The 26978-nt window shown below is 41.8% G+C and overlaps 3 protein-coding genes across 3 annotated transcripts; all 3 read left to right on the top strand.

Annotated features, from left to right (window-relative positions):
• The first annotated feature begins 13347 nt into the window (after window positions 1-13347).
• LOC132264672 (dolichol-phosphate mannosyltransferase subunit 3) lies at window positions 13348-13950 on the top strand. Its single transcript, XM_059764950.1, has 2 exons — window positions 13348-13644; window positions 13725-13950. Exons 1-2 carry the CDS (start codon window positions 13495-13497, stop codon window positions 13857-13859), a joined length of 285 nt encoding a protein of 94 aa, XP_059620933.1. The 5' UTR covers window positions 13348-13494; the 3' UTR covers window positions 13860-13950.
• A 1713-nt stretch (window positions 13951-15663) lies between these two features.
• LOC132264774 (GILT-like protein 1) lies at window positions 15664-20207 on the top strand. Its single transcript, XM_059765090.1, has 3 exons — window positions 15664-15896; window positions 18842-18976; window positions 19360-20207. Exons 1-3 carry the CDS (start codon window positions 15837-15839, stop codon window positions 19891-19893), a joined length of 729 nt encoding a protein of 242 aa, XP_059621073.1. The 5' UTR covers window positions 15664-15836; the 3' UTR covers window positions 19894-20207.
• Window positions 20208-23580: 3373 nt separating this feature from the next.
• Window positions 23581-26970, top strand: LOC132264659 (neuropeptide CCHamide-2). The gene is made up of 4 exons (XM_059764931.1): window positions 23581-23746; window positions 24766-24878; window positions 26157-26410; window positions 26560-26970. Exons 2-4 carry the CDS (start codon window positions 24812-24814, stop codon window positions 26671-26673), a joined length of 435 nt encoding a protein of 144 aa, XP_059620914.1. The 5' UTR covers window positions 23581-23746; window positions 24766-24811; the 3' UTR covers window positions 26674-26970.
• The last annotated feature ends 8 nt before the right edge of the window (window positions 26971-26978 follow it).

Genomic DNA, 26978 nt, shown 5'->3' with positions numbered 1-26978 from the left:
GAAATTGGGTCAGGTATTCTTCATCGTTTTCAGCACCATTTCCAACCAATATATCCATACCATATACCGAAACAGCACTAATTCAAAGGAGTGCAGCCTTAGTCAGGCAATTTGCAGCTGAGTTGCCAGTGAATTTTTGCTGTTTCTTTGGCTTTAAAGGAAAGCACTTCTGACGCTATTCGGTAACCGAATGGATGTTTACACCTGCTTAAGGATATTGCGTGGAGAATGTAAACAATTGATTGCAAATTTATCGAATACCCGTGTACAAATATATATGGTGTGTTGCAATGGGCTTCTTCTTGCATATTGGCACAAGAAATACCGAGTAATAACTCCTCAACTAATGGGCGTTCACAGCGCGGTGATTTTTGCTGAAACCACTAATGGCATTCATGACTAATTTGTGCAACTAATTGGAAAATATCATTGAAAAGTGTGCGATTTGAGGAACAGAGAACGGCCCATCGCCCAAAATGGCAAACGAGACACCCTCCGGGAGATGCTTGGCGGATGAAGTGGCGAAAAATGCTACATATCTAATGACCTCAATTTGCTTGGCCCTAAAAGACTATATATAACGCGTCACTTTTTTAACGGTACGCCATCAGCAAATGCATCATTCAAGAAACTCAACCGGCGCTGATGGTACTCGCGCTGGCCGAATTTTGCCAGACACTCCATTGTGCGGGTTCTGGGCGCTTCCAAAATGTACCGTTCGCGGTGCCCAAAAACCGTTCAGCCTGGCGGATGAGGCCAATACGCAATTTTTCGTGTCGCACGACGCACTCACGATCGCGCATCACTGCCTCATGATCACGATCAAGATCACATCCACACCAGACGAATCTCCAATCGAGAGCACTCTGTATTTTTATGCTTCTTTTCTCCTCCTCCTCCTCATTCTCTTTGAGAGGGAAGAGGGCGTCAAGAGTGGAGCCAAGAGAGTGCACATTTGTAGGGAAATTTATGCGTATTTTTTTTTCAAGTCGTCCAACAGATAACACTATTACCACATTAATGCGAAAAAAGAGGAGGAGAGAGAAAAAATATATGATTCAAACCTGCATTTTCAACTCCAACGATATTGTATCCATTTATATTTATCGGAAAAAAGAAAAAGTTATAGCTTCTGCATAAATCACACGTGAATCTCTGTTTCATCTGTCTGTTCAACTATTGATTCTTTTGTAAGTTATTCCATCACTCAGCAGTGGTAAATCACATGTCCCGCGTCGTTTGCAGAAAACACCAAAGATGATCACTTTCACCAAAATTAAAATGATCATCATTGTTTGCTGTTTGTGGGCATCTTGGGCGAGTTAGTGTTGTTAGTTGTTCAACTTTCAAACATGGATATGAGGGTTATTAAGGGGGATATGAGAGAAATAAAAGCTTGATCTACTCTGGGTCACTTATGTCTACAATCTCACACTACAGTACAAGAGTTATTAGGATTTGTGCTTCTTTTAGCAGGTACTTGAGTGTATAGCGTTATTGTTGCCTCTTGCGGTGAAAGAAAATGGGGAGCAAATGCGGAGAAAATAGAGACAATGGCATGCAAAACAGCAGCAGAGATCACACAAAAGATCACCCAGCGGTGGCAAGATGGTCATGGAGGTGCAACAGATATCATAATGACATATAATAAAGAATCAACAATACTCACAGAAATGGAAATTGAAAATTTTTGTTCAGTGGATAGATCACAGATGCAAAGTCCCCAAGAAGAGAGAGAAGAAGAGAATTAGGCAAAGTGTTAATTCTTGAGGGGGAGATTCTCTCGATCGCTCGCTTTCTTTGCAAATTTTTCAATTTATCCTATGTACAGAATTTGTTTTTTTTCTTGTTTCCTATAATTGCATAAATAAAGAGATTTCTGATGGCTTTTTATCTCTCTCTCTCTCCCTCTCTTTTATGCTGGCTTTTTTTTTCTTTTGAAAGATGCAAAAACACTTATACATCCGCCACTTTTAATCCTTTTTTTGCATGCCAATGTGGGTCACTGCTCTAAAAACTTCACTGCTTTATTATTATTATTATTCACAGTAATTCCACATACAGTTGATCGTGTGGAGTGTATCTCGCTTTTTCTCTTCGTCACGAACATGAGGCACTTTTTGGGGAGGGAAATTGTACCAAAAATTGCTCTCGGGATATTTTGCACACGTGAATCAACGCAATGTTTGATGATCGCGCGAGATCACTGTCATTTGATCTCACTCACATTCACTCATTCATCGCAATGGGCGCGTGATCTCACAGCGCCGCGGCCGAGCCAAAGTGTACTATTGGCACTCTGGAGGATGGGCGACGCGCGTGACCCCTGGGCACACGCACATATATGCGCACGATCAGGAGGAAAATGCGTGCGCACTGGTGTTGGTGCTGGAAAAGGCGAACAGCGCACAGCGGACGGAGAAGAGCGAGATTGGTGAGCTTTTGGGTGGTTTGACGCTGAGCGGGGCGACGATCATTGGAGCTGCTGCTGGCTCCGATGGGCTGGTGTGTTGGATGATGACGCTCGCGAGAGAGAGAGACTCGATATATCCGGGTCAGACGAAACGTCGGTGCACTTTGGTACAAAAGTGGGTCACTCAAACGATACACACACACACACTCTCTCTCTGGCCATACGAGATAGGCTTACGAGGAAGTTTTCATTTATGCACGGTTTTTCGCGAATCTGCGCTGAGTCGTATTGTTCTTCCGCTGAATCGAATTGAGTCTCTTGTTTCTTTTTTTCCGTATTTATCATCTATAAAACCATTGAAAATGTGTCGTGCATTGTTTCAACTGTTCCATTCACACAAATGATGATCATTTTTTTTCCTCCCTATTCAACTTCTTTCTCCGCGGCTGAGGCACAAGATCAAAATTGAAAATTTATTTCCTCACTGATCTTCACCACGATCTTCAAAAGCTTCAGTATATTATGTCTTCACTGTGTTGAACTTAATAGACTTGTTTATTGATTGGTCACCAGAGATTGCCTGATATTGGAAATTATCCTTTGACCAAATGTGTAATCCATCGCAATCTTCACTGTTTTCCACCACAATCTTGAGCACTGCTTGGCAATGTGAAACACTCTTGTCTTGCTTCTCAGAATATCCTTGCACAGGATCACTCGCAGGATCACCTCGCTATCACTAGTCAACTGTACACACACACTTAGAGTCCCAGAGGAAATCCTTCCGGTGCGTCGAGATGTCGAGATGCTGCGGAGCTCCGGAGGCGTTCGGAGCCGAAGTAGGTCGAGATTAGATTGTATTTGGGCTATTCACATAGATTTCACGATCGGCGGGCACACAGAACGTGAATGGGTACCCTCTCGCGTCGGACAATAGAATGATACTGAGGCTCGTCGCTTTGGCTTCGACCTCAGGAAGACCTGGCTGGTGGCTCGAAGCCAAATGAGACAGCGACTCTGTTTGTTTGTATACGGTGAAATGGTGAGAGGGGAGATAGCTGAGCCTTGTCGGCGTGTAATGAACTCGTGAGCGTGCAAAGTCGAAGAAATTTCGAGCTGAGCTGCGCGCTTGGAGAAAAGAGCGCGCCAGGTTTGGCTTTGGCGCTCAAAGGTGGGGAGAAATTCCATCAGTTTTTCGCTATTTCCTCTGAAAAATTGCCACATTTTGCCATATCACACCTACTGATAACACTTTTATTGCTCTTTCCGTTCCATCTTTTGGCCACTCAACGTGGGTCTTTATGGCGCTTTTCCCCGAAATTCCCATCACAGAACATCGCTCCGCCACCACCAGCAGAAAACACACGCTTCCCCTGCTGAGAGAGAGCTCTGCCCGTGGCTGTGTTGGTACATTTTTCCGCCGATGACCATGTGGTGGTGTCCGCAGGGGAAATGCCGAGTGCTCGAACACGCTTTCACGGGCAACAAGATTAGCATTTTGCATTTTAAATGATATGAAGATTATTTAACAATATCATTTCTCCTTCCTTCTCTGGATCACACTGGCGAATCTCAGGCATTCCGCGGGCGACTTTTTTCCGCCGCCCGTCGATCACCGTATTGACATTGTGCCAGTGAATTAATTAATTAGGCGAAAACGGTTCAATTTGCAATCGCGGTGACGCAAAACTTATCGAGAGATCCAGATCTTATGGTCGTTTTTATATCTGTGTTTTAGGCCCATTTGCCGTTGTCTTAATTTGTTGCTCTCTCGATTTTTTCCTCTTCGCCACTGGCACGAGATCCACAAGATGCTGCTGTCCAAATATTTATTCCGACTGCATCGATGGGAATTGAGGTCTGTTATCAGTTATAGGGACTTGTTTTACGTCTCTGAACCCTTACGGTTTATTGTTTTGGAACAGAAACACGGCGGTTGTAAGATTTTTTATATTGTTTTGAAAACAATATTTTTGAATAAACTGATCATTGTATTTTATTGAATTTTTTTTTGAGTAATCTGAGACATGGTTTGAGAGAATGTTGATTATGCAAAGTTCTCTTTTCTGTCAGATTTATTTCAAATAACTTAAAGATACTCAATAAGCTTTAAGTTTGGTTGAGATTTCTGTGGGAAGAGCGCATCGCGACTCAAATTTCGACTCTCTCGCTCGGTTATTTTTTTGATGAAGCTCAAAACTGTTTATTGTACCTGGAAGTTGTGACAAGGCGGACATTCGTCACTCTTCCTCCACAAATTTGTGGGTTTGCCTCTCATATCCTGAACAGAAGCAGAGTGCCAACAGAGGGCAAATGACTTGTTGCAATTCCGATAGTGCGTCTCGTCATTCGCCTCAAGGTTAATTGCCCTGGAATGGTGCGTTCTGGTGAAAAATTTGGTTAAAGTCCGTTGTGACCAAATACCAACCATCGGCAATACTGTTATATTTTAATAGTTCTGTGGAAAACTAATTGCCAATGACCACTTGGGCGCTGTGCGGAATTTTTGCCATCATTCAACCAAAATATCCGTCAATTGATCTTCTTGCTCCCCACATGTCCCATTGTCACGGCTATGCGGACAATGTTGATGAGATTTGCCACATTTCATTGAATTGCCACAAGCGTGAATGGCCACAGTATCGGCCAATGATAAAGAGCGCGAGGAGAGAGTGGTGAAAAGAGACTGAAACAGTTGCCTTTTGTGCACATACAGTTGACGACGGTATTTTTACTTGTGATCATTGAGCACATATCACGCTCTGTTCACCCGCAAAAGACAACCAAATCCAAATCTCGTACCCAAGAGATCATCTCGCCGTCCATCCACCAAAGTGAACCGGATTTCTCTGCACGGCCATCGCGAGGTGGTGGCCAAAGTCTGACCGAAAATGCCTGCCTCTATACTTTGCCCCTAATCTGTACCACTGGATCCGTTAATTGCACAGCCGCGTCGGTACAGCCATGTTGAGGTATCTCAGCCGAAATGAACTACCGAATTTGTGATTGCGATTGTAGCGGATCCGCGAGAGCAGCGGAACAGGCGGTGAGACATCGGCGGAGTTTCTCTGGTCCACGGAAGGCGCATGTGGCTTCTCGTGTACGGTTTCTTTAAAAGCCCCTCTCAGACAGTGTCAGCGGAGATTCGGCGAAAAAAATAAATGTACATCATGAATCAGTTGAAGCGGACTTTATTGCATAACATCCACGATCGCAGAAATTCCCGAAATGAAGCAAAAACACGACATTCACGTGGTATTTTCTCTCTCATCCAATTCATATGCATGGCGCTGACGAGAGACCATCCGCCAGAGAGGTTTATTTTATTAATAATCCCGCGAAGAAACTGGCATTTTAACACCTTCGGCGCACATCAAGCCGCAAAATGCTCGCGAATGTAGGTTTTCCATTACTCAAATTGATCGTGCAAAATCAATAATTGCAGTAAACAATGCAAGCGTAATTAATTCAAAGCCTCTAAATTACTTTTGGAAGTGGCACATTTCATCACCAAAACATTAGCAATTAATTGTCTCTTATTGTGACCTTTGGAGAGGGACAATTTGTTTTAAAATATGAAAATGATATGTATTTTTATGACACACAATGCAACATTATTGAGTACATAAATGCAATCATAACATTTTTTTCAGTCTTCAAATTGCATTTTACTCTCACACGTAACGGAACATAGCAAGTCTTTGAATTTTTTGTATGTCTTTTAACAGTGAAATACAGCGTAAGAAATTGTATAATATTTAGATACAGATAAAAGAAATGAAAAAATGCATTAATTTTGGGCCACAATTCTCAGCTAAGATCTTCTGTGTAATCTGTTATGCTCTACATTTTCTTATCTGTGTTTGCGAACTTCGTGCTATTAAACAAGTCATGTTGAGTGTCAAAAAATGTTGATGCTGCGGTGTGATTAATTCATTGAACTGGCATCGAGCTTTTGTACGAAAATCAATGCTCATAATTGCAGACGGGAAATTTATGGATGTCTGAAAGAAATTGGGTTCAACGATAAGCATCTCTAATTATTTTAATACGAATATCCCAATAATCTCAGCTTGATCTCTTCCCATTCTTCTGGCAGTGCCCAGAGCCAGAAGAATAAGACACCGCGAGCGCCTGCAATTGTGGAATTGAGTGAAATGAGCAATCTCTCTCTTGTCTGGCACACAAACATCATTTCCACCGGCCGAAAATTTGACCATAAACTCCCCGCGAGTTTGGTTTTCGGCGTGGACAGCGGAGCTGAAAAGTGTGTGATTGGAGTGCAATTGTTTGAGAGTTGATTGAACACATAAATTTATGGGTGTTATACATTTGTAATGCCCCCACACAATTGTAAATATTTGGTGCTTTGCGTTCAGTTGCACGGTCTAATTAACTTAATTGTTATTTAATTACAGAAAAAAATCCAATTACGAAAAAATTGCAATAAACATTATTGAAACAATCGATTTTACCATCAAAAACCCAATATTCTTGCCTTTTTGCGCCTCTTCTTCTGTGTGTTTCTCTTCATTTCACAGCGTCGACGGATTGGCTTGGAAGGGCAATGGGTGAAGACGTGCAAGAATATTGATTTCTGTGTTGCGATGAGCACACCGAAAAATCGGACAAGCGTGACCAATGAGGCCATCCAGAGGGCCACCGACAGGTAACATGAAAGGAGGTGGTCGTCGTCCCAAGAACACACAACCTGTCGAAATTCTTCCAGGAGTCGCGCGAAGGTGGCGAAACTAAAGTGTAAAATATTGCACAACACTCCTCCGTGTCTTATGCAATTCTGTGAGCCACCAGGAATTATTTGTTTGATCTAGTATTGCTGCCACTTGTTTCACAACATCTCGCCGAGGGGCGTCTCTCGCACCTCTGCTCAATCCCGACGTCCTGCAACGTCCCAGAAGACAGGTAGTTCCCTTGTAGACAATTGTGCAGTGTCGTGTTTCACGCAGCAAATATTTTGGTGAGTGACACAGAGGGTGAAAGGACCCTATCATTTTCGCAAGAACCGCACAAATTCCATCCGAATGGTGACAAACCGCAGAGACAGTATGTCTCATCTGCATCCAATTGAATGCTCCACAGCATTATTTCTCACATTTCTTCTGCATGTGGTTTTTTCCGGCTGTTGCTACAGATAAATAAATTTAACTGGAACAGTCACACTTTGTCAAAATTGCCCCAAATATTTGCTGTAAATATTTTCAGTTCCATCAATTTTCAATGCTCGTTCTGCGAGATGAATTTTTTTTTTCTTGTTCTTCTTCTCCGCAAAGTCAATTCCTCACTCAGAATTTCCAAGGAAACGCACACAGAGACTTTTTTGCCAAGAGTGCGCGCAGGGGTCTAATTTTATTGCCCACAATTCCTTGCCTTGAGAAGTGCATTGGGGAGAAAAAAAATTCAAAGGGCGAAGAAGTCACGCAAGAAACTCTCCCTCGAACGGCATCTGACCGAGTTAATATTTATTTATTGGGCTCCGGTTGGGCCAGAAAGGGGTGTTGAAATGTCCATAGAGAATTTGATGGGTCATTTAGTGAGGACTTATGTGGGCAAATGTGCTGGGAAGGCATTGATGGCGCTGATTTGGAGAAATTTGCATGCAAATTATACAGAAGATTTCAACGAAATTAGACAGCGAACCTGTTCCAACTCGGACGCTCGGACTTAATCCATTTAGTGGAATTGCTCTCTTGTCCATTGATTTTATCCTCTACCACTGATCCTGAGTGTTTGTGGGAAATCACAGAGCTGGTTTTTGTTTGGAAAACTTCACCTTGATTCTCTCGCCCTCGAAAGAGAGTGAGAGAGAGACTCTGAGAAAATGCTTTCGGCGCAATGGCGGGAGAGAGACTCGATTTTCTGTATGAAAACCATCTCGAAAATGATGTCTGTATGCGTCGCCTTGCAGTGCGTAAGGCTTCACATCATGCTAAAGACGCATTGAGATCCGGTTCTGATTGACCCACTTCCGGTTGTTGTTTGGCTCATGTTTGTCTTGTTTAGAGACTCTCTTTGGTGTTGTTAAATGTGAGATTTATTCTCTGTCCATATTGCCACCGACGGCGTTGGCACGAATGTTGCAAATTCACTGCACCAGAAGCATTCTAATAGTGGCCCACAAGGTGAGGTGTGAAGCCCCAAAAACGGCGAACACCGCGAGTGGTGAAAATGCACCCGGGCCAAGAGGTTAATCATTAAGTCTCGAAAAATATGAGATACACTCGCCTCAATTCCTTATTGGCCGCGGCCGCGGAATTTTCATACTCACTGGCCTGTTGTTTCTCTTTTTGTTTAATGTTTTGTGTGCACCTTTTTGGGCTGTCTTCCTACATCTCTTTTTCGTACACTCTTCCAACTATTTGGGAAATGTGTCAAATATTCCGTCATTGTCTGATTCGCATCGCAATCGACCGCGAAAGAGTGGTAATGCTTTTTGAATGTGATGGAAGTGTGTGTTTTTTCTCCCTCATTATTCATGTGCTTCATGCTCTTTGGCAGGAGAGCAGATATCTCCAAAATTTCCATTGGCAGTCGCAACACGGAGTTTTTTTGGCTGACGCGATGAAGAGACTTGGGGCACCGCAACATAGAAAATCACAGAAGGGGAAAATGGTGGATTAAACAGCGATTTCTTCGCCTATTGCACACCACATATTTTCCCCGGCCGTAGCTTTGGCATTAAAATGACAGTGGCAATGGTGCGCAATAATATCAGGTGTGGAGAGGCAAAAATTAACTTCTTATGGCAACTTTCTCCCAAGGTCATTTCACGATTCAATCGTCAGTCCCACCATGTTGACGATTTTCTTCTTGCTATTTTATTGTGGCATATCCAAACACTATCGACAATTTTATTGATCAAACTCGCTGATTGTCACACGAAGAGGAACAGATGTGAAATGGTGTTTTCAAATACACTTGGATTTTTGAAGTCTTGAAGCAGTCGATGAAGCTTCAATTCTCTACGGAGTAGGAAAACATGAAATATTAATCATTACTTAGCTTTAACAAAATATTGAGCGGTCTGCTAAGCATTTTGTCATCGCTTTTATACGATTTTTACTTCACCAGCGACTTTTCCACACAGCACCAAATTGAGATCTCTCTCTGATGAAAAAGACGCAAAGCTGTGACAATGGGGAAGACGCGGTGAGGCATTGATTGAGTTTTCAGTATCAATAAAAATCAAATAAATCAATTCCTCACGCTATGCGACATGTTTACAACTCTTGGAACTTGCTTGAGTGTCTTCTGTCGAAAATGTCTCGCTGAAGAGCGCAACATTTGAGCCATCTTTCACTCCAAGTGGCCACGCAGAGTCCTCAAGTGTGCAAATAATCGAAATTGCAATTGCCCAGGACCACATGTTGGACAGAAAACTCCGTGACACTGCACGACCGCGTGTGTGTGCAAATAATCATTGACCTTTCTCGCCGCTAATTCCCCTCAATGGGCCAAGTTCAAGGATGGGAAGCGCGGAGAGCGCGCAATCTGCAGATGTTTCGCCTTGGAGCGGGAGAACAATGCAGCAACTGCCGAGATAAAGGTCACCGTGCAGAGGCGTGTGTCTCATTGACCTAGAGACAGTGTGGCTGGCAGAGACATTTTGCGATGTGATCTGTTCCCTCGAAAAAACGCCGCATGAATAGGCAGAACGGCTCATTTTCACATGAGCCAGGTGAATCAAATTCCCTCAATTTATTCCACGTCTGCGAGCCACCCAGAAATCTCTCATAATCATGCGGTACAATGAGCAATTATGCTCCCGGTGATGACACTTTTGCGGCTGGTCGGCTGGGTTGCTCGTGAGGAATTTTCGTCTATATGCTGGGAATGTGGCATAAGAAAATTGATGGAGCGATAACATAATGTGCAGCAGCTTTAATTGCTATACACCACGCCGCCGAACAACATCCATTGTGTATTGAGGTAGTGAATGGTTTTTTATGCTCCTCACACTTTGTATAATTTTTACACAATGTACAATAACTATGTAAAGTATTTATTTATAATTAATGTATCATATTGCCATCGGATTACCCCATTAATCCATTTTAATTTCTTATGTATTGTGCCTGGGGAAGTGCTTTTTTCCGTGCATTCTTGGGAGAAAGTATATTTGTGTCTCCTGCACTGTGCATGATTTACTGTTGGCTCCACTTTCCTCACACCACATGTGGACCATGCGGCGAAAATGTGTGTGAAAATGCTCGGCTTTTTTGACCAGTTTTCACTTGCGAAAAATTGCGTGTGAGATTTTCTGTCTGGCCACAAAATCAGCAAATGAATTTTGGTGAAAGAAATGGAAACTGGAGCATCTCTTTTTTTTCTTTTTCAAAAGAAAAATATTAAATTGCTCTTTTGTGCAGCTCAGGCTGACTTTCCGCCAGTATTTTTTAATTTAATTTTCAGTGTCATGGAGTATAAAATCGAGAATGCAAATCCGCCAGGATTCTTTGTAGGTTTCAATTTGAATTTTACATAACGGAAATCTTCACAGTAACTGCAAAGATTTTCGCATACTCATTCCCAAGCCAAATTAAAACATTTTACAGGAAATAAATCACATTTAACAGCATACTCAATTGCTTATTACAGAGTGAAGAACAATCTGATGAAACATATCCATAAATCACAAGAGTGACGGCAGCATGAAATCCTCAAATCTCCTCATATCAGTAAAGTTCTTGACTTCTGGATCGCTCTCTATGGCCATGATGCAATTCGTCACGAGTCGTAATAGTTGGGCGCGATTCCCAGCGATAAATTGATTCTTCAGAACACAGAGAAAAAAAGCGGCACAAGATGCCATCAATAATCATTAAAGATCGCGTATTGAGAGCTCTATCGGATCATCAGATGAAATCCTCACTGGTCAAATAATTAATCCCGCAGCAATTCTGGGCAATTTGGCACGATGATGGAGAAGAAAAGAATTAATCAGGCGGCCAGAGAATCGGGGGAATCCGATCGGAGGAAGATCGAGAAGATGTGCATGGAAAAAAAGAGTGTTGAAAAGTGGGACATGGCATTTGCTGATTGCCGGCGGAATTTTCTTGTTGGCCTCAAGCGCTCTGTTGTTGTGCACATATGCCAAATAATGATTGTGTCAAATTATATTCAAAATGATGAATTTACAGTTCTCTCCGTGCCACTGGAAGCCCCAACTAAATTACCTGCGTGGACTCTTTAAATTTCTCACATGGGTCAAAATGTCTGTTTACATCAGGTAGAAAATTAATTATTATGACAAGCCAAGAGGATGTCGCCTTATTTACAACACTCAGCCACACATTATTGCTTATCGTCGTTGATATATTTGAATTTTGCTGCCTCGCTCTTGCAAATTATCCCGTCAATTCTCCACACATCGAGGCAAAACCCCATGCAAAAGTATGGCAAAGAAGAGCAAAAAGGGGAATTCGAAGAGATTTTTCGTTAGTTTGTGTGCCACTTTTTCAATTGCCAATTGATCTTTTCTGCTGCTCCATCGCATGGATTCGCGAAACTTCCTTCCGTGTCTCTTCACTGAGCGAGCCAAGATGGCGAGGAGAATAATTGAGCAGCTTTTATTCCAGCGTCTGAAGAGTTAATTTGCGTGTATATCAATTGGAATTCTCCTATTCGGCGACAACGTGCAAATGGTCTGAATTTTCCTTTTTAGCCATTTTCATCTTCAACCAAACAAACATCGACTTTCTCATTGACTGCCTTTGCATAATAATGCGTCTTCTCACACAAACTGGCTTCGCTGGCTAAATATAAAAAGACGAACGAGACACACATTCATGACAGACACTCAAATATGGGGCATGTAATTTCATAGATATTAATATTAATATTTATAATGAGTGAAATTATATTATACGCATTTTTAATCGAAAACACAGATCGCTGCAGTGTAAAAAAGGCAACATTCGAATAAAAAATTTATATCTTGTCCTGTCATATAAATAATAGTAACTGTTCAGAGTGTAGTGAATCGAGTATTGAAATGAGTCAATTTCCAAACAAATAAAACAAGATTGACTTCATTGGAATTGCCCCGCGATCCGTGATCGCCAATATGCAAATCAACTCACAAATTGCATTTAAATTATTCCCCTAATGCGAATTAAGGAGATCAATTTGCCTGTACCTCATGGGATTAGCGACAATTTCTCTTCCCGCGCACATCTCCGCGGAATATGGCACACGGTGGAGACTCCAGCGAAAAAAGAGTCGATCAATTATTGGGAAGATGCGATGCTAAAGATCAAGTTGCTGGAAAATTGGTGAGGAATGAGCGCGAGATCTTCTGTCACAATTGATTGATGCGCTTCCCATGCCTCATCTCATGATAATAGGCACAAATTTATAGACATTTTGGGTCTCTGAAACCACAGACGGTTGATGTTCATTTGCAATCTTCGCCACACACAGATTGAATTCATTGCTGCGAGTGTGAGAAAATCGGAAGTTGCTGGCACACTTTCCACATTTGCCCACATTCTGGCTCCTCTGCGCTGTTTATTTAGCTTCCCAATGATGAGAAGAGAGCACACAAGTGCATTTGCAAATACAGTATGTTATTTTATTGCTGCAGTTTTGCTAAAGATTTGCAGATTTTGAAGTGATTTAGAGGAGAGAAGAAAGTTTTATTCATTTACTAAACCAATAGCGAATGAAAAGAAGCGTATTATTGAGCAAAACACTCAGTCATTCATCAATATGAGAAAGCATAATCAATTTCCTTAATTTGACGTGTATTTCAAATTGATTTTCATTGTTGAAATCGTTGAAATTAATAATTTTCATATCACAAATGCAGAAGAATTTAGCACATCAGTGTGTCTCTACTAATCAAATGCGCTCAGTGTCTCAGATTCCATTAGGTTATTTTCTCCACCTGTCCACAGAGGCGCTGTTCGGAGTTCATCGAATACTCGAAATCAGAATCATCTGGAGGAAAATTGTAAACAATCCGTGGTTTTGTGCGGAAAATGTCCACGTAGCATCGCGATAACGAATTTACTGTGTTAATTAGTGCTCCACGTGTCACTGGAAAGCCTCCCCGAAGCACCATGACGAAGCTAATGCAGTGGTTGGCCGGTGTATTCGCCTTTCTCGCAATTTACATTCCTCTCGTGACCGGCATGGTTGACGTCGAATGCCTCCGGAACTTTCAGTACGAAATCAAAATCCTGCCAATTGTGCTCATTGGTCTGTTTGGGGTGAGTATCTGCGGATGGGTATCTGTCCCCTCGTGTCAGAAGGTATCTAATCTTCCCCAACACGTGTTGTGCCTTTGCAGATTCACTCAATAAATGTCGTTCTCTATCGCACCTTCACGATCCGGGACTGCAATGACGCAGCTGAGGAACTACAGAAAGACATCAAAGATGCCCGGGCAGACTTAATTGCCAAGGGATTCAAATTTCGGGACTGATGAGTCAGCCAGAAGGCGAACAAGCGGTTTACTTTTTACACTGGCAAGAGAATTTTGGAGGTTTTCAATGAAAATCAATTTAAATTTCCCATTGAGATCTTTCTTTTGCACCTTCGCTGCTGTTTCCAATTACCTTTTGTAGGCAGCACTGTGAGAGATTTCTAATGGATTTCAATCACACACACACATAGCATCATTGCTTCTCCTCTTGAGAAACCTACAGATTTTTTGGCGAGAAATTGGGTAAATGGGCGTTTTTTGTCACTGGAAGACAATCTAAAAGTGCGCAAAGGTAAAATCTCTCTTCTGAGAAAAAGACAATAGTTTGGGCTGAAAATTGAAGAAATTAAAGCCAGGGCGTTGGCTCGTTTGGAACAGTGTTGGAAGAGCGGCGCGGCAAAAAGTGTCAGAAACTGGGAAAATGCTTGGGAATGAGACGCAATTCCGAAGAGTCAATAGACGGAAAGTCAGCAAACACCTTGCAGATTCCAGCCATTTCACAATGCGACACATATTCTGTGTTTTCTGCATTTAGAGCTGCGGAATTAATAGAATGATCATGTTTGTCTATTTGGGGACAAATAGCTGTGGACTGAGAAATATTGTCTCTAAGAGCTCGCGAATTAGTCATCCGTGAATGCGGTGTGAACAATTGGTGGATTCTGCTGGAGAATCTCGCAAAATCTCCCAAAGATTTTGCCACTTCAGAGTCTCTCTCCCCCTTCCGACCCTCGCAATTTGCATCTATTGACCCCACGACGAGGCGATTTCACTAATTGCGCGGCACGGAGTTAATTGTAACTCTGAGGGCATGCCTCTAATTTTCTATCGACTCCCGAGGAGTTCTCGAGCAGAGCAGCGGCGATTTGGCGATGCGGGGAGACATGAAAATGCGCCTCTTGGGGCACAATGGGCTTTTCGCTCCGGTGGACCCACCTTGTTTCCCATGCCAGAGCCGTGAGCGCGAAGCACAGTGCGCCTGAAAAACCATTTAATTCTTCCCTCTTGGCAGCGACTCTGAGAAAAGGCCGCGGGAAAGGAGGGAGGCCAGAGTGGCGTGCACAGAGAGTAAAGTGTGTGATGAATGTGTCTATTCGTAGTACTTCTTGTACGGCCACTTCGCACGCCATACAGTGGAAGCCCGGCGCCGAGATTCGCACCGGGTGATGCCGGGATGGCGGCGCTCCGGAGTGGCAGTTGACCAGCCGAGTGGGGTTCAACTGTTTCCCGCTCTCTGGATTCCCTCTCCAGTTTTTCAACACACAGAGAAAATGAGCTGCGACCGATGACGAGGAGGGAGGCAATCTTCTCATGCCGCCTCTCGAGCGGTGAAATTTTCAGAAAATTTCAAGCGAGCGCGAGAGTTTATGAATCAATTCTCGAAACCATTAATTGAAGAATCAAAGTGATTGGAAGAAATTTCATTACTGAAATAAAACCAAGTAAATTCATAACTACTCTGTTATATTGAACAGTCATTAGTTATCTATGTATTCTTCTGTGTATAAAACTTTTCGTCAAACTTTTATTGATGAAAATACCAACGAAGTCAATCAATCGATTTATGCATGACATCATGATTGTTTAGTTCTCTGAATTCCATTGATACAATAGAATAGCTCCATCAATATGTGATTAAAGTAATGTAAATTCCAAATACCGACACACTCTTTCGCATTGGCATCTGTGCAAATTTCCCGAGAACTTGGACAAAGTTCCGCTGAAACTTTCAAAGTCTGACGCGAACACGCTGAACACGTACACAACAATAAAAAAAAAGTCGTTGCCTAAGAACCAGAACGGGTTTTCATCAAAATCAACTCCACACAGCGATCACCGTACAATTTATTTAGTCAGTTTCTGGCGGTTCTCCATCGACTGAGCATCTCTGAGTGTGCTGGCAGATTTCCCTCCTTGGAAGACACCCATTATAGCGGAGAGTCACACAAAGTTCACATAGTTTAACAGACGCCCAAGATGATGCTGAAGCTGTTGGGATTATTCGGCCTTTTCGCCCTGTGCAGTGCCCAAGCCAAGGTAAGAACAGTCGCGGGGAAATAGTGACAATGAAATTAAGTGCGCGCTATCATTTTGGCTCCTCAAGAGCGCTCGTAAATGCGGTTTTCCACACTGTGGCGTGCAATTTATTCAATGGATAATCTCCCTACACGGCGGGAATTACGTAACATCTCTTCATGACACACTTACAAAATATTATGCTCCTCTCCGAAAGCGCATAGTGAATTGCTTGATGTATAATTCCAACTATTGCTCATTGGCGGTGAGCTCGTAAAAAAGACGCTGTGCGGCAAGAATTGTACATCGCGCCATCGAGAGATGGGTTTTTGTGTGCGCGCGGTGAGAACACATCATTTTGGGCGGCATCAAACCGTCCAGATTTAAAAAACTCGTTCCTATTCTCTAACGATATTCTTGAGCATCAAATGCTCGTGTGATTTTTTGTACATTTCAGCGATAGACAATAAGAAAAACCCGTTCCGCCACTCTTGTGCTGAAGAGAAAATCGTGAATATTAATTTAATATTCTATATGTGCTAAGCAAATCTGTTCGCCAACACTCTTGATCGTGACGATTGGGTATTTCTCCGCAATTGAATTGACATACATTTAATCAAGCAATTCTCAGCAATTTTCTTTCCACACCCGCGGTAAAAGTGATTTGAGAATCGCCATTAATAGAACTGATGACAAATGAATATTTCTTTTTGCCATTCGAATTGTAATGATTCAGCACAACTTATTTTTCTCATAAAATATTTCAATAATCACATAATTCTCGCTCCATGCGATATCTCTAGCAAAGTGGCGGTTAATGTATCATTAGAAGCATTAGAATGTTATTGAGTAGCATCTTTTTGCTACTTTGAAGGTCTTATAGAAAATATTCCTAACGTTCTCTATTCCACAAATGCAATTCACCTTATGACTGTCTGCTGAGCAAACATACAGAGAACAATGGAAAAAAAACAACAAATTGCCGCTGAAGATATGAAGTAACAATTTAGCAAATGGTTTTTTGCCCTTATCGTGTGGTTGAGGTTCATGTTTTCCCTCCGCATAAGCATAAATTTCCGTTTGATCGATGCCAGAAATTTTCCAAAAGCGTGACGCCCCCTATTTTATTTATCCAGGTGAAGCTCAGGAGATGAGCTTCTGTGACCCACTTGAGGAATTCCACAGCGCCCTCATTTTGCCAGGCAATCATGGGATATGCAATTTAGCTGCTGAATTGTGGAAAGATGATTGAAGGCTCCATGGAATTTCCATGCGCAAAAGCTTATCGCAGCGCTCAATGACACTCCATTCATGCTTATTGTTCTCATCGTTTCCATATTTGTCTGATAAAAGCGCAAAAAGAGATAATCATGAAAATCGCGAATAAATCAAAGGGGTCAATAGAGCCTTTTTGGCAGCAGAAACGTGTCAGATTTGGCAAAAACTTGAGTCAATTGCCTCATGCGTGGAGTTATTTTGTATGTTTTCCTTTAAGGAAATTTAGTATTTGTCACGTTTTGCCAAGCTTCTTTCAGTTTGTCGCTTTTGCACATTTTTTCAGTTCACTAACTTCTGATTTACATTAAGCGGATAAGCTCAGTGGCGATCGTAAATCATGTTGATGAGCTTGGCAAAACCTTATAAGATTTGTTTTACGAAACTATGGAAACCGGTTTCTCTGATAAGACGAAGAATTTCACAAAAACATAGCCATTTATGGATGAAGTCATCATTTATTATTAAATTAAAATTCTTTCTTTTAATTTTCTTTCATTTGTTAATTTGATTTTTAGTAAAATCAGGAAAATCTACTCAATCATTGACAGTTGAAAATCTTCACTATAATGTTGATCACACGCAAAATTAAGCAAATTAACAATCCTATTGTTGTTGCTTGTGAATGTTTTGTCTTTTTTATATGATTCACTTGAGCAAAAAACATACATTTACGCAATTTATCATTGGACCTCAACTATGATGTATTTCGAAAACTCGACAATTTTCTTTCTGTCCAAATTACTTTTGTTGAAATTTTGCCTCCAGTCAAATTTCTACCGGCTAAAAGCCGCCGGAATATTTGGGCTTCTCTCTCTCTTATTTAAATTTTCATGGAAAGAAAACTCATCTTGTGTATGAATAAGATGTATTTTTCATCGTGGGTGCGGAGGAAAAGAGCACGAAGGAATGATTCAGACCTCAATTTTCTATAGGTATTTTGCTGTGTATGAACCATAATTATCGTGTTTCTGTTAATTCTTCCGTTTTGCTGTCCACTACGCCATCGATGTTTTTTTTACCTCAAAATGAATAACAATTATATTGTGGCACTTGTATGAGGAAACAATTAGCATTTGTTAATGTTTAATAGTTCATCTTGAAAGTCATGAATTGGGAGTTGACCATTTCAGTTTGGGTGAAATTTGTAAATTACCTGTTTGTGGTCGTTTAACATTCTTGTGATTCTCTGGATGGGTTTTACCTCGCGAAATTGCTATGAAGTTTACATTTCCCATTATGATATAACATTATAATGATATTGATATGGTGAATGCGGACATTATAGGGGGAAATATGTGTGATTTCTTTTCAATCCATTGAGAGAAGGTGAAATTAAGTGGAATTTTTGACTCTGATTCTGCGCCACGGACAGTGTATTGGTGTTGTTAAAGAGTTCAGCGAACTTGAACCACACTGAAATCCATCAGAAAAATGGGGGCTTCTGGCTGGGCGAGAGAAGGGACCGCCAAATACGCGTTCTGTCTGTATTGGAAACAATTTATGGACTTTTGTGGGGAAAAACTCGCGCCAGAGATGTGTAAATAGAGAGAAAGTTACATAGAGTATCGCATTCTGTGGCCGCGTGTCGCTCTGCCACTTGCCAGCCACGCCCAAGGCGCACTCAAACGCTCAATTATGAGCCCCTCTTCCGTGATCTCACTTCTCATGATGAGCATTTTTCCGCACAGGTGCCCGTTTACGTGTACTACGAGAGTCTCTGCCCGGACAGCCAGGCTTTCATCACCCAGCAACTCTATCCTGCCGTCAAGGGGCCACTGGGCAAGTTCGTGGACCTCAAGCTGGTGCCATACGGAAAGTCTAATGTGAGTACAAATGAATTGAAGTGGATAATTAGCTTACGATTAGGCTGTGCTGAACTTCAGCCGCAATTTATGGACCTTCCCATGAATTACTTATATGAAATTGCTTTAATTTTTAAGTATGATCATAGATTAGAGATGTTTTGATGCTTGTTAGGAGCAAAACAAGCCATTTAGGTTTAGGTTTTGTTGAGCAGAAAGAGCGGGAAATCTAAAATGCTGTGCTCTTGTGTGTTGTTACTGAATACAATTTCCTTTGCCTGAAGGAAATTCTGACTTCATACAGTCAATATTTAGTAAAATAACATTGCTGATTAGTTGTTTGAGTGGAATATTGCAATTTAGCTTAAAGGGAGAAACTCATTGGCTGTCCTTATGCATTCCAGTACACAACGTTGGGAGCGGATGTCCTCTTCACGTGTCATCATGGCCCAAATGAGTGCTACGGCAACAAGGTTCAGGCTTGTGCCATCGACCACATTCAGGTGAATTCCTACCAGCACGAGCACACGCGAGAGACCCTGACCCTGGAGTTCATCAACTGCCTGATGAAGATGGGCAACAATTTCCCCGACTCCATCTATCCGGGCGAGAAGTGCGCCCGCCAAGTGGGTGTGCCCAACTGGGACAACATTGAGCGATGCGCCAACAGCACCGAGGGCAGCAAGAGCCTTCAGCGCTTCGGCGAGCTCACGGGGATGCTCCAGCCTCAGCTCACGTCTGTGCCCACAGTGACCTTCCGCCAGAAGTACGACCACGACACACAGATGATGGCTCTGTCCAACTTCGGCCTGGCGCTGTGCAAGAAGATTTCCTCCCCCACGCCCATTGAGTGCTCCAACATTCCCGGTGCCGCCGCAGAGAAGTCCTCGGCGGTCCTCATCACCGTGGCGGCCCTCCTGTTTGCGCGCCTCTTCTAAGACGGACGCCAGAGAGCCCTATTCAAGTACTTCTCACCTTGATCATTCCACCTTTTTTTGGCGCGCATTTTATACCCTCGTGCCGAGGGATAAGAAGAAAAGACAACACAGTCCACAAGAACACGGCGAAGCATCCTTAGGAGAAAAGCTAGTTTAGCGACATTCTTTCGTCCTTTCAACACTCATTGTCCCGTCCGTGAGAAATTAAATTTCTCCACCAGACATTTTATCCCCTCTTTCTGTGTAAAAAATAGAATTGTTATGAGATGTTCTTCCAAAGTTGTACCACAGTGAAGTATAGAAGAAATAATAAAGAGATAATGGAAGAGATGTGCTTCTCTAGGTTTGTTTGCTGACATTTTTATACACAAAATTTTTTTTTCATGGCAAAGTCGCCTTCTTGAAGTTCGTGGGTGAAATGGGCGAAACATTGTTTCGCGCAAACAGAATGGTGAAAAACGAAGAAGGTATTCAAAGAAAATAACGATACTTCATCATTTTGACAAGAAAAATATTATACAATGTTTATAAAAAACACATACGTGCATTTTTGATGATATGTACGTCACAAATAAGAGAATAAATTCTCAGGAAATATGTGTATTTATTTTAAAGCTTGTTGTTGAAATTCTATTGATGAGTTTGATTATTTTCATCCCTCAAGAATGCACTGTTTATTGTCTAAAGTTCTAACTGATATTTTTCCAGGAATTTAATAATAAATTTACACTTCAAATACCACACAATTTAATTATATCTTCCATAGTTGAAAACTTGATGCAAATTAAGCAAATCATTTATAGAAATTTACTCATGTGATCATCAAATTCTGAAAGTTTACCAACATTGTATTCAATTAATTAATGTGTAATGCAGCAATATAAACAATGCCACGAGACATTTTCATGGAAAACACACTTCGTGGAGCTCGAATTCTATCAACTTCAATAATATCGAATAATCGCCTTACCTAATAATAACCTAGTATTCATGAATGTTTTATATTGGTCTTCATACACCTTTTCACACCTATTCCAGACCGCATTATTCCCAAACGACACCCAGAATATATTTTCACCTTCCGAATTCATCGTCAGAAGGGTCCTACAATCCCACTGGGTTTAACCTTCTTCAGGGATAATTTTTCTCGCTGGGAAAGAAAATATTTTCATTAATTGTCCATGGCAAAAAATATGTGCGGAAGATGATGTTGAGAGAGCACTTTTCCACCTTCGCGTCGGGGAGATTACGTGAAGTGGTCTGAATACTCTTGTTGTGCCACACATTTACATATTTTCTTATTTTTTAATGCTTGTGCTTCGCTGCAAAATATGGACTATTTTTGCATCCTTCCGCCAGACCCTGAGTCATCGTGGAGACGCGTTGGAGGTGAGGTAGCGAAGCAGGGGTGAGACGAGAGGGGTGAATGAGAAAAGGGAAATTAATGCATTAGCACAGCTGAGGATTTAACAAAGATAGATTCCGAGATTGAAATAGTAAGTAAATTATTAATCCACTGATGCTATCTCATCCATTTTTCACAACATCCACGAGCTTTTCACGTCTTGTGAACAGCTTTCCTGGGGTGCGAAGCAGCGCAGAAGAGACCCGAGATTTAATTCACGTGGTTGTTTCTCATCTCTGAACCCCCATGATTGGTCATGGCAAAGCGCGTGCCCCATTAAAATGTACAAATTGGGGGAATTTCTTAATTTCATCACCCTCCTCAGCGACCCACACGTGCACAGGTGGTTGGAGAATGTCAATAAGTGGCATTCATGTGGGATGATGAGTGCTAAAAGAAATGCTCGCAACCCTTAACAAGCTGTATTGTGGCTTTTCCCCATGTGAGATAAAGGGGAATAATTTCAGCATCCTTTCCACGCCAGAATCGCTCATTACGGGCGCAATGTTGGCTGACAATGTGCCAATGTTTAGTGAGTAATGAGCCTTCGTCGCCTCCTGGGACAGCCACGTCCGGAGGAAGTCATTTGGGGTGCGTGTGCACTGGCAACGCTGTGATGATCCTCCTGCAGCGATAGAGACCACAGCGATATTTGCCCTCGCAATCACGCACGGTGGAAAGGCGCAAAACACACCAATATTGCTGACGACAGGCGTCAGGTGAAATTGTACACCCACACATTTTATTACTTCTGTTTTTCGCGCGGGAAACCAATGGCCCTCCCGCATTGGCTGGGCGAATCTATGAAGCGCATATGAATGTACATAGTCATTTCGTACACAATAAACATCACAAGTATTCCCATATGCAAGCGCATGATGAAAACCAAACCACAAGCATTTCAGGGAGAATTTTGCAGTTTCTTGATGTGGACAGAAAAGGTGAATATATTGCAAAATTCATTGACCAAAAACAGTGTCAAAATTCAGTCAGAAATGCAATTTCACTAAATATCCATCAAATTGTTTGACATTTGATAAGGCAAAGAGTTGCTTATGCAGAGTAAATTTGTATGTCATTGGAATTGCTGGTGCTTGATTGAATTGTACGTATTTTGTGTATACAGGAAATCAGAGAAAACGAAGACTGTTGAGGAAGCCTCAGAAGAGCTGATGTGCAATTAATTGTGTTCCAAGAATTATTTGTTTCCTGGGAGACTCATTATTAATTTTCAATGCATATATATCAATCATATCTCTGCGTGTATGATTCCTCTTATCAAAAATGTGGGTTTGGAGACCATCAAAAACAGAAATTCTAACATACATTGTCGACGAGTGACGTCAAGAGCGTGTGAAAATTTCCTAAGGTTTAGACGTCATAGAATAATGATTTTCTTACAGTTGACTTTCGATTCCCAATTAATCAGAATTAATTGTTCTAATTAATCTTGCAAAACAGGATTTTGTTGCTCATAAAATGAGGGACAACATGCTTAAATTAAACACCTCAATTAATTAAATGATCATTGTTTTAAAATGAGATAATTTAATTAAGAATACAAAATTTGTAAGTGTATTTTCAGTAGAACTTGTGTGTGTTTATAAAATTTGTTATCATTCAATTCAACCCAATCCTTTCACAAGCATGTTGTTTTTCTCCCACATCAGAGACAATTCAGCAATAACTCCTGCTGTAATCATTCAACGATATAATATCAATAAATTACTGGCATAAACGCGCAATGGTAAGTGTTTACCCATGCAGGAGATTATTGTTCATTATTGGGGGAATAATTATTTATTATCTCACCCACGAGACAATTGAGATCACAACAGTTAATAAAGTGATCTACATGCCTTATCACCGAGCGGAATTGGTGCCAAAAGAGGGGGTGGATGGGCGAAAAAAGTGATAATTCGTAAAGGGTTATGAAAGTGGCCACATGTTTTATGACGAAATTTGTATCTATGTGAGAATGTCCATTAAAAAATGTGGCCCTTTAAACTTTTCCCATCAGCAAGCTTGAGAAAATTGTGTTAATTAGTGTGACAAAGTGGCTCCTGTGTGATGCAAATTGTCGAAACTATGTATGTCTGAAAAAGCTCCGCATGCTTCGCCAGTGGGAAGCTTTTGATGATCCCTTCGGTCAGGTACTCCAACACTGGGAGCCACTCGTTGGCTGCGTGTTTCCACACTCACGCAGTTGTTTTGCCTAACTCCTCCAATCGAGGCTCTCGTCAGGTATAAAACACGAACTCATTCCTTCACTCGTCCATTCATACTTTCGCTCCTGCTGAAAGTCGGTCGGTCTCCGAGAGCAGCACTCAGTGGAACTTTCTGAGGCTCTGCCTCCAGTTTTCCCGTGGAATTACTGCACAATTTCCCGCCTCACGGCCCGGAAGTTGATCCCTGACGAAGGAGAGGAGAACCAGTGTTGTGCTTTAAGTGAGTGAATCATTTTTTTGTCCATAATTTCTTGTGCAATAGACGATAGGGAAATTGCGGTGTATTTCTGCCACCCCTTCAATCGTCAACTTTGCTTGTAGAAAAGTGTTCTAGAGAGGGAGGAAAAATTGCAACTCACCCCCAAAATATAGTGTGAGGAAGGAGGCTTAGAAATGGGGAGCAATTGCACGGATTTAGTGAGAAGCTTGGGAGTCCCCCGATGGAGAAATTTCCCCTTCTCGCCTTAATTACGCTCTGCATTTCACGCGTGTGAATTTATAACGCGAAGGAGAGAGAATGCTGATGAATAAGTTATGAGGTCCCATCGCACGCAAACACACGTAACGTAATTAGCATTCAATAAAGTGATTAAGTGCCGATATTCAACAGAGATTTGGCAAATTTCGCCTGGATTTTTTCCCAGCATCCTCTCGCATTCTTTCACAACAAGAAAAACCACCCACTCTTCAGGATTAACATCTCAACCCACATCCCGAAATTCTCCCCAATTGTTCTCTTTTTTCCCTATCAGTAGCTGAGGATCATCGCGATTGCTCCTTTTCTTACTCCTCCGTATCCTATTTAAACACAGAAACTCGACAAACTCACCTAACCTTAAGTAAATATAAGACGGATTTCTCGTAAATTTGTCTCAATTTCATTTTAATAAACCTCTCTCATGATTGCTCTTGTGAATCTCTCAGGACAAGGGGATAATAAATGGCACATTAGGACTATGGGGGTTACTAATCTCAAGAAATTCTTGTCAATTCTATAAATATTTCAACTGTATTACAAGCTGTTGATTTAGAGAGAGACCGTGGGTTGGCAAAAATCATCTCTGATATCTTGTGTTATTTCTTCATGATATTTCCTCTTCGCGTGGCATTCATTATTAATTGTGTCCGAATTTTATACACAGTCCTGTCCTTTTCTGGGATTCACTCCATTTTTCTGCCATCGTGAATCATCCATTTATTTATATCATTAATTATTTTCTCATTACATTCAATTTGTAGGCCCACCAGACAGCGTGAAGACCGAGGCCTGTATTTATATAGCAAAATGCAACAATTCTCCCTCTACTTTGCCTTCATCCTAGTCATCCTGATAGGCAACAGCGAAGCCAAACGTGAGTAAAATAGATCCTCCTTAGCCAAAGACAATGCTCGATCTAAATTTGCAACATCATTTTCCATTCTTGTTATGTGTGGGATATTTTTGGCGTCGACCGTTGAGGCATCCTGGGAAAAACCTGCTCAATGGAGCTCCATTCATGGGGAATCGCGCAATGGGAGACAATCAGGGCGGGAAATCATCAAAGTGGAACAATACGCATCAAGTAGTAACAGACATCGTTCTGTCGGTGAACATTGCCACTTATTTGAGGTTGAGTGCGATACAATAACAAAGGGTGGCGTCGTTCCCTCAAACAGTCGTCGACTTACCCTCAATTGCACACCACACAGGTATCTGATGGGGGTGGGAAAGTGTGCTCCGAGCTTTTCTCCATGTTCAATCGGAAAATCAAATACAATTCCCATGTAAATGGTACCCTTTTCACACCCACATTGCAGCGTCTGGTGTCCCCATCTCGGCCGGAAGTGAAGGTGTAATTGATATTTTGTATAATTTAGCAATGATTTTCCATGGAAAACCCTACACAATCATCCCTCTCTGCACCAGGCGTCCTCACAGCGCGCGATGACGCCTGATTGCTGCCCCGACGAAGAGTGTTTTCAGTCAGTTCATGATTTATTTATCAGCTCCTCGATTCTTCCCGCCACCATTGCATTGGTTGAGGAAAGATTGACAATTTCCAGAGGTGCATAAAACAAGGGAAATATCACAGGGAATTGATGAGAGGAAAACATGATGATTTGCACGAAAGGAATCACAATCCGATAAATATTTCAGACCTTCTCGGGTATTTTATTGCAATTTCTATGCACTTGAGCGTCTTCAGCATCGATTGTGAGATGTTACAAGAAAACAAACATAATACACTAATAAATGCCCACTGAAGTTCGATGAAATACGCTAAACCTTTCAGCGCTAAGTGTAAAAAACACAAAGTGCTTGCGAAGAGATAATGGGTTTTATTTCGGCCAACGTTGGAAGGAATATATTTTTTATACCAGGTTAAATGTTTTTTCCCCGTCGTTTTACAACTCCAAAAAGTTGTAGCAAAAAATATCGATTTGCCTACGGATGAGTTGTATTGCATTAAATATTAATATACTTTTGTGTATTTTTCGCATGATTCGAAGCTTCTGCAATATTTATTCCCTTCCGATTGGCCTTTAGGTATTTTTGTCCCACTGGCATTGTTTTCTAATGGGTCATTGATAAACATTTTTCTTTATTATGCTCTCTAATTGACTTTCCCGCCTTCCTTCCTTCTGTGCAGGAGGATGTAGTCTCTACGGCCACTCCTGCTACGGCGGTCACGGCAAGAGATCCACTCTTCCCCGGCTAGCTGACGGCCTGTCCCTCGACGCGGCTCCCAGCCCACTCCTGAAGCTCCTACGAGACACCAGTCGACCCTACCCGCCCTCCCTCGTCGCCGACTACCCAGACCTGTACGAGAATGACAACGAACCGGACAATTTACGAGTGGTGAAGGACTTCAATCGTGCCATTTTCACCCTCCTGAGACAACTGGTGAGGCACCTGAGGCACGAGCTCTTGAGAGATGGCCTTTTTCTTGTAAGAATTGCCTTCATTTAAATTTATATCGTCGACTTTTTTTTCCCTTTCATGGAACTGCGTATAAATGCGGCACTGGATTAAATTGGGGGTGTTCCATTCAGGCTGAAAATCGAATGAGAAATCCCGCCGATGTGGAGAACCACCAGAATCCGGATGCAAATGAATTCTACAAAACCACCACCGCAAACAACAATAATCAGATCCACAACATTTAACTCTCCTCTCTCCCTTTGCCTTGACATTGGACGCATGAGAGGAAGGAAAAATGTTTAGATTGTATATAAGATGACTTCTTTCTGCAGATGGAGCGTAGGGAAAAAGGGTTTCTGGCGAAAATACCAACAGAATGCTGTGGCTGGGAGCATTTTCTTGGCTTTTTCGCCATCATAGTCATTGCCCACACATGAAAACAGGCTGGAGGAGCCGCTAAAATAAATATTTAAATGTTCTCTTTTTGGCTGCTGTAGCAATGTATCCTCAGACGTGTATTTGAAGAATAAAAGATGATTAAAAAAACATT

This window comes from Phlebotomus argentipes, unplaced genomic scaffold (assembly GCF_947086385.1).
Source record: "Phlebotomus argentipes unplaced genomic scaffold, Phlebotomus argentipes genome assembly contig_2, whole genome shotgun sequence".
In the NCBI taxonomy this organism is placed as follows: domain Eukaryota; kingdom Metazoa; phylum Arthropoda; class Insecta; order Diptera; family Psychodidae; genus Phlebotomus; species Phlebotomus argentipes.
This window is presented reverse-complemented; position numbering and strand designations above follow the sequence as displayed.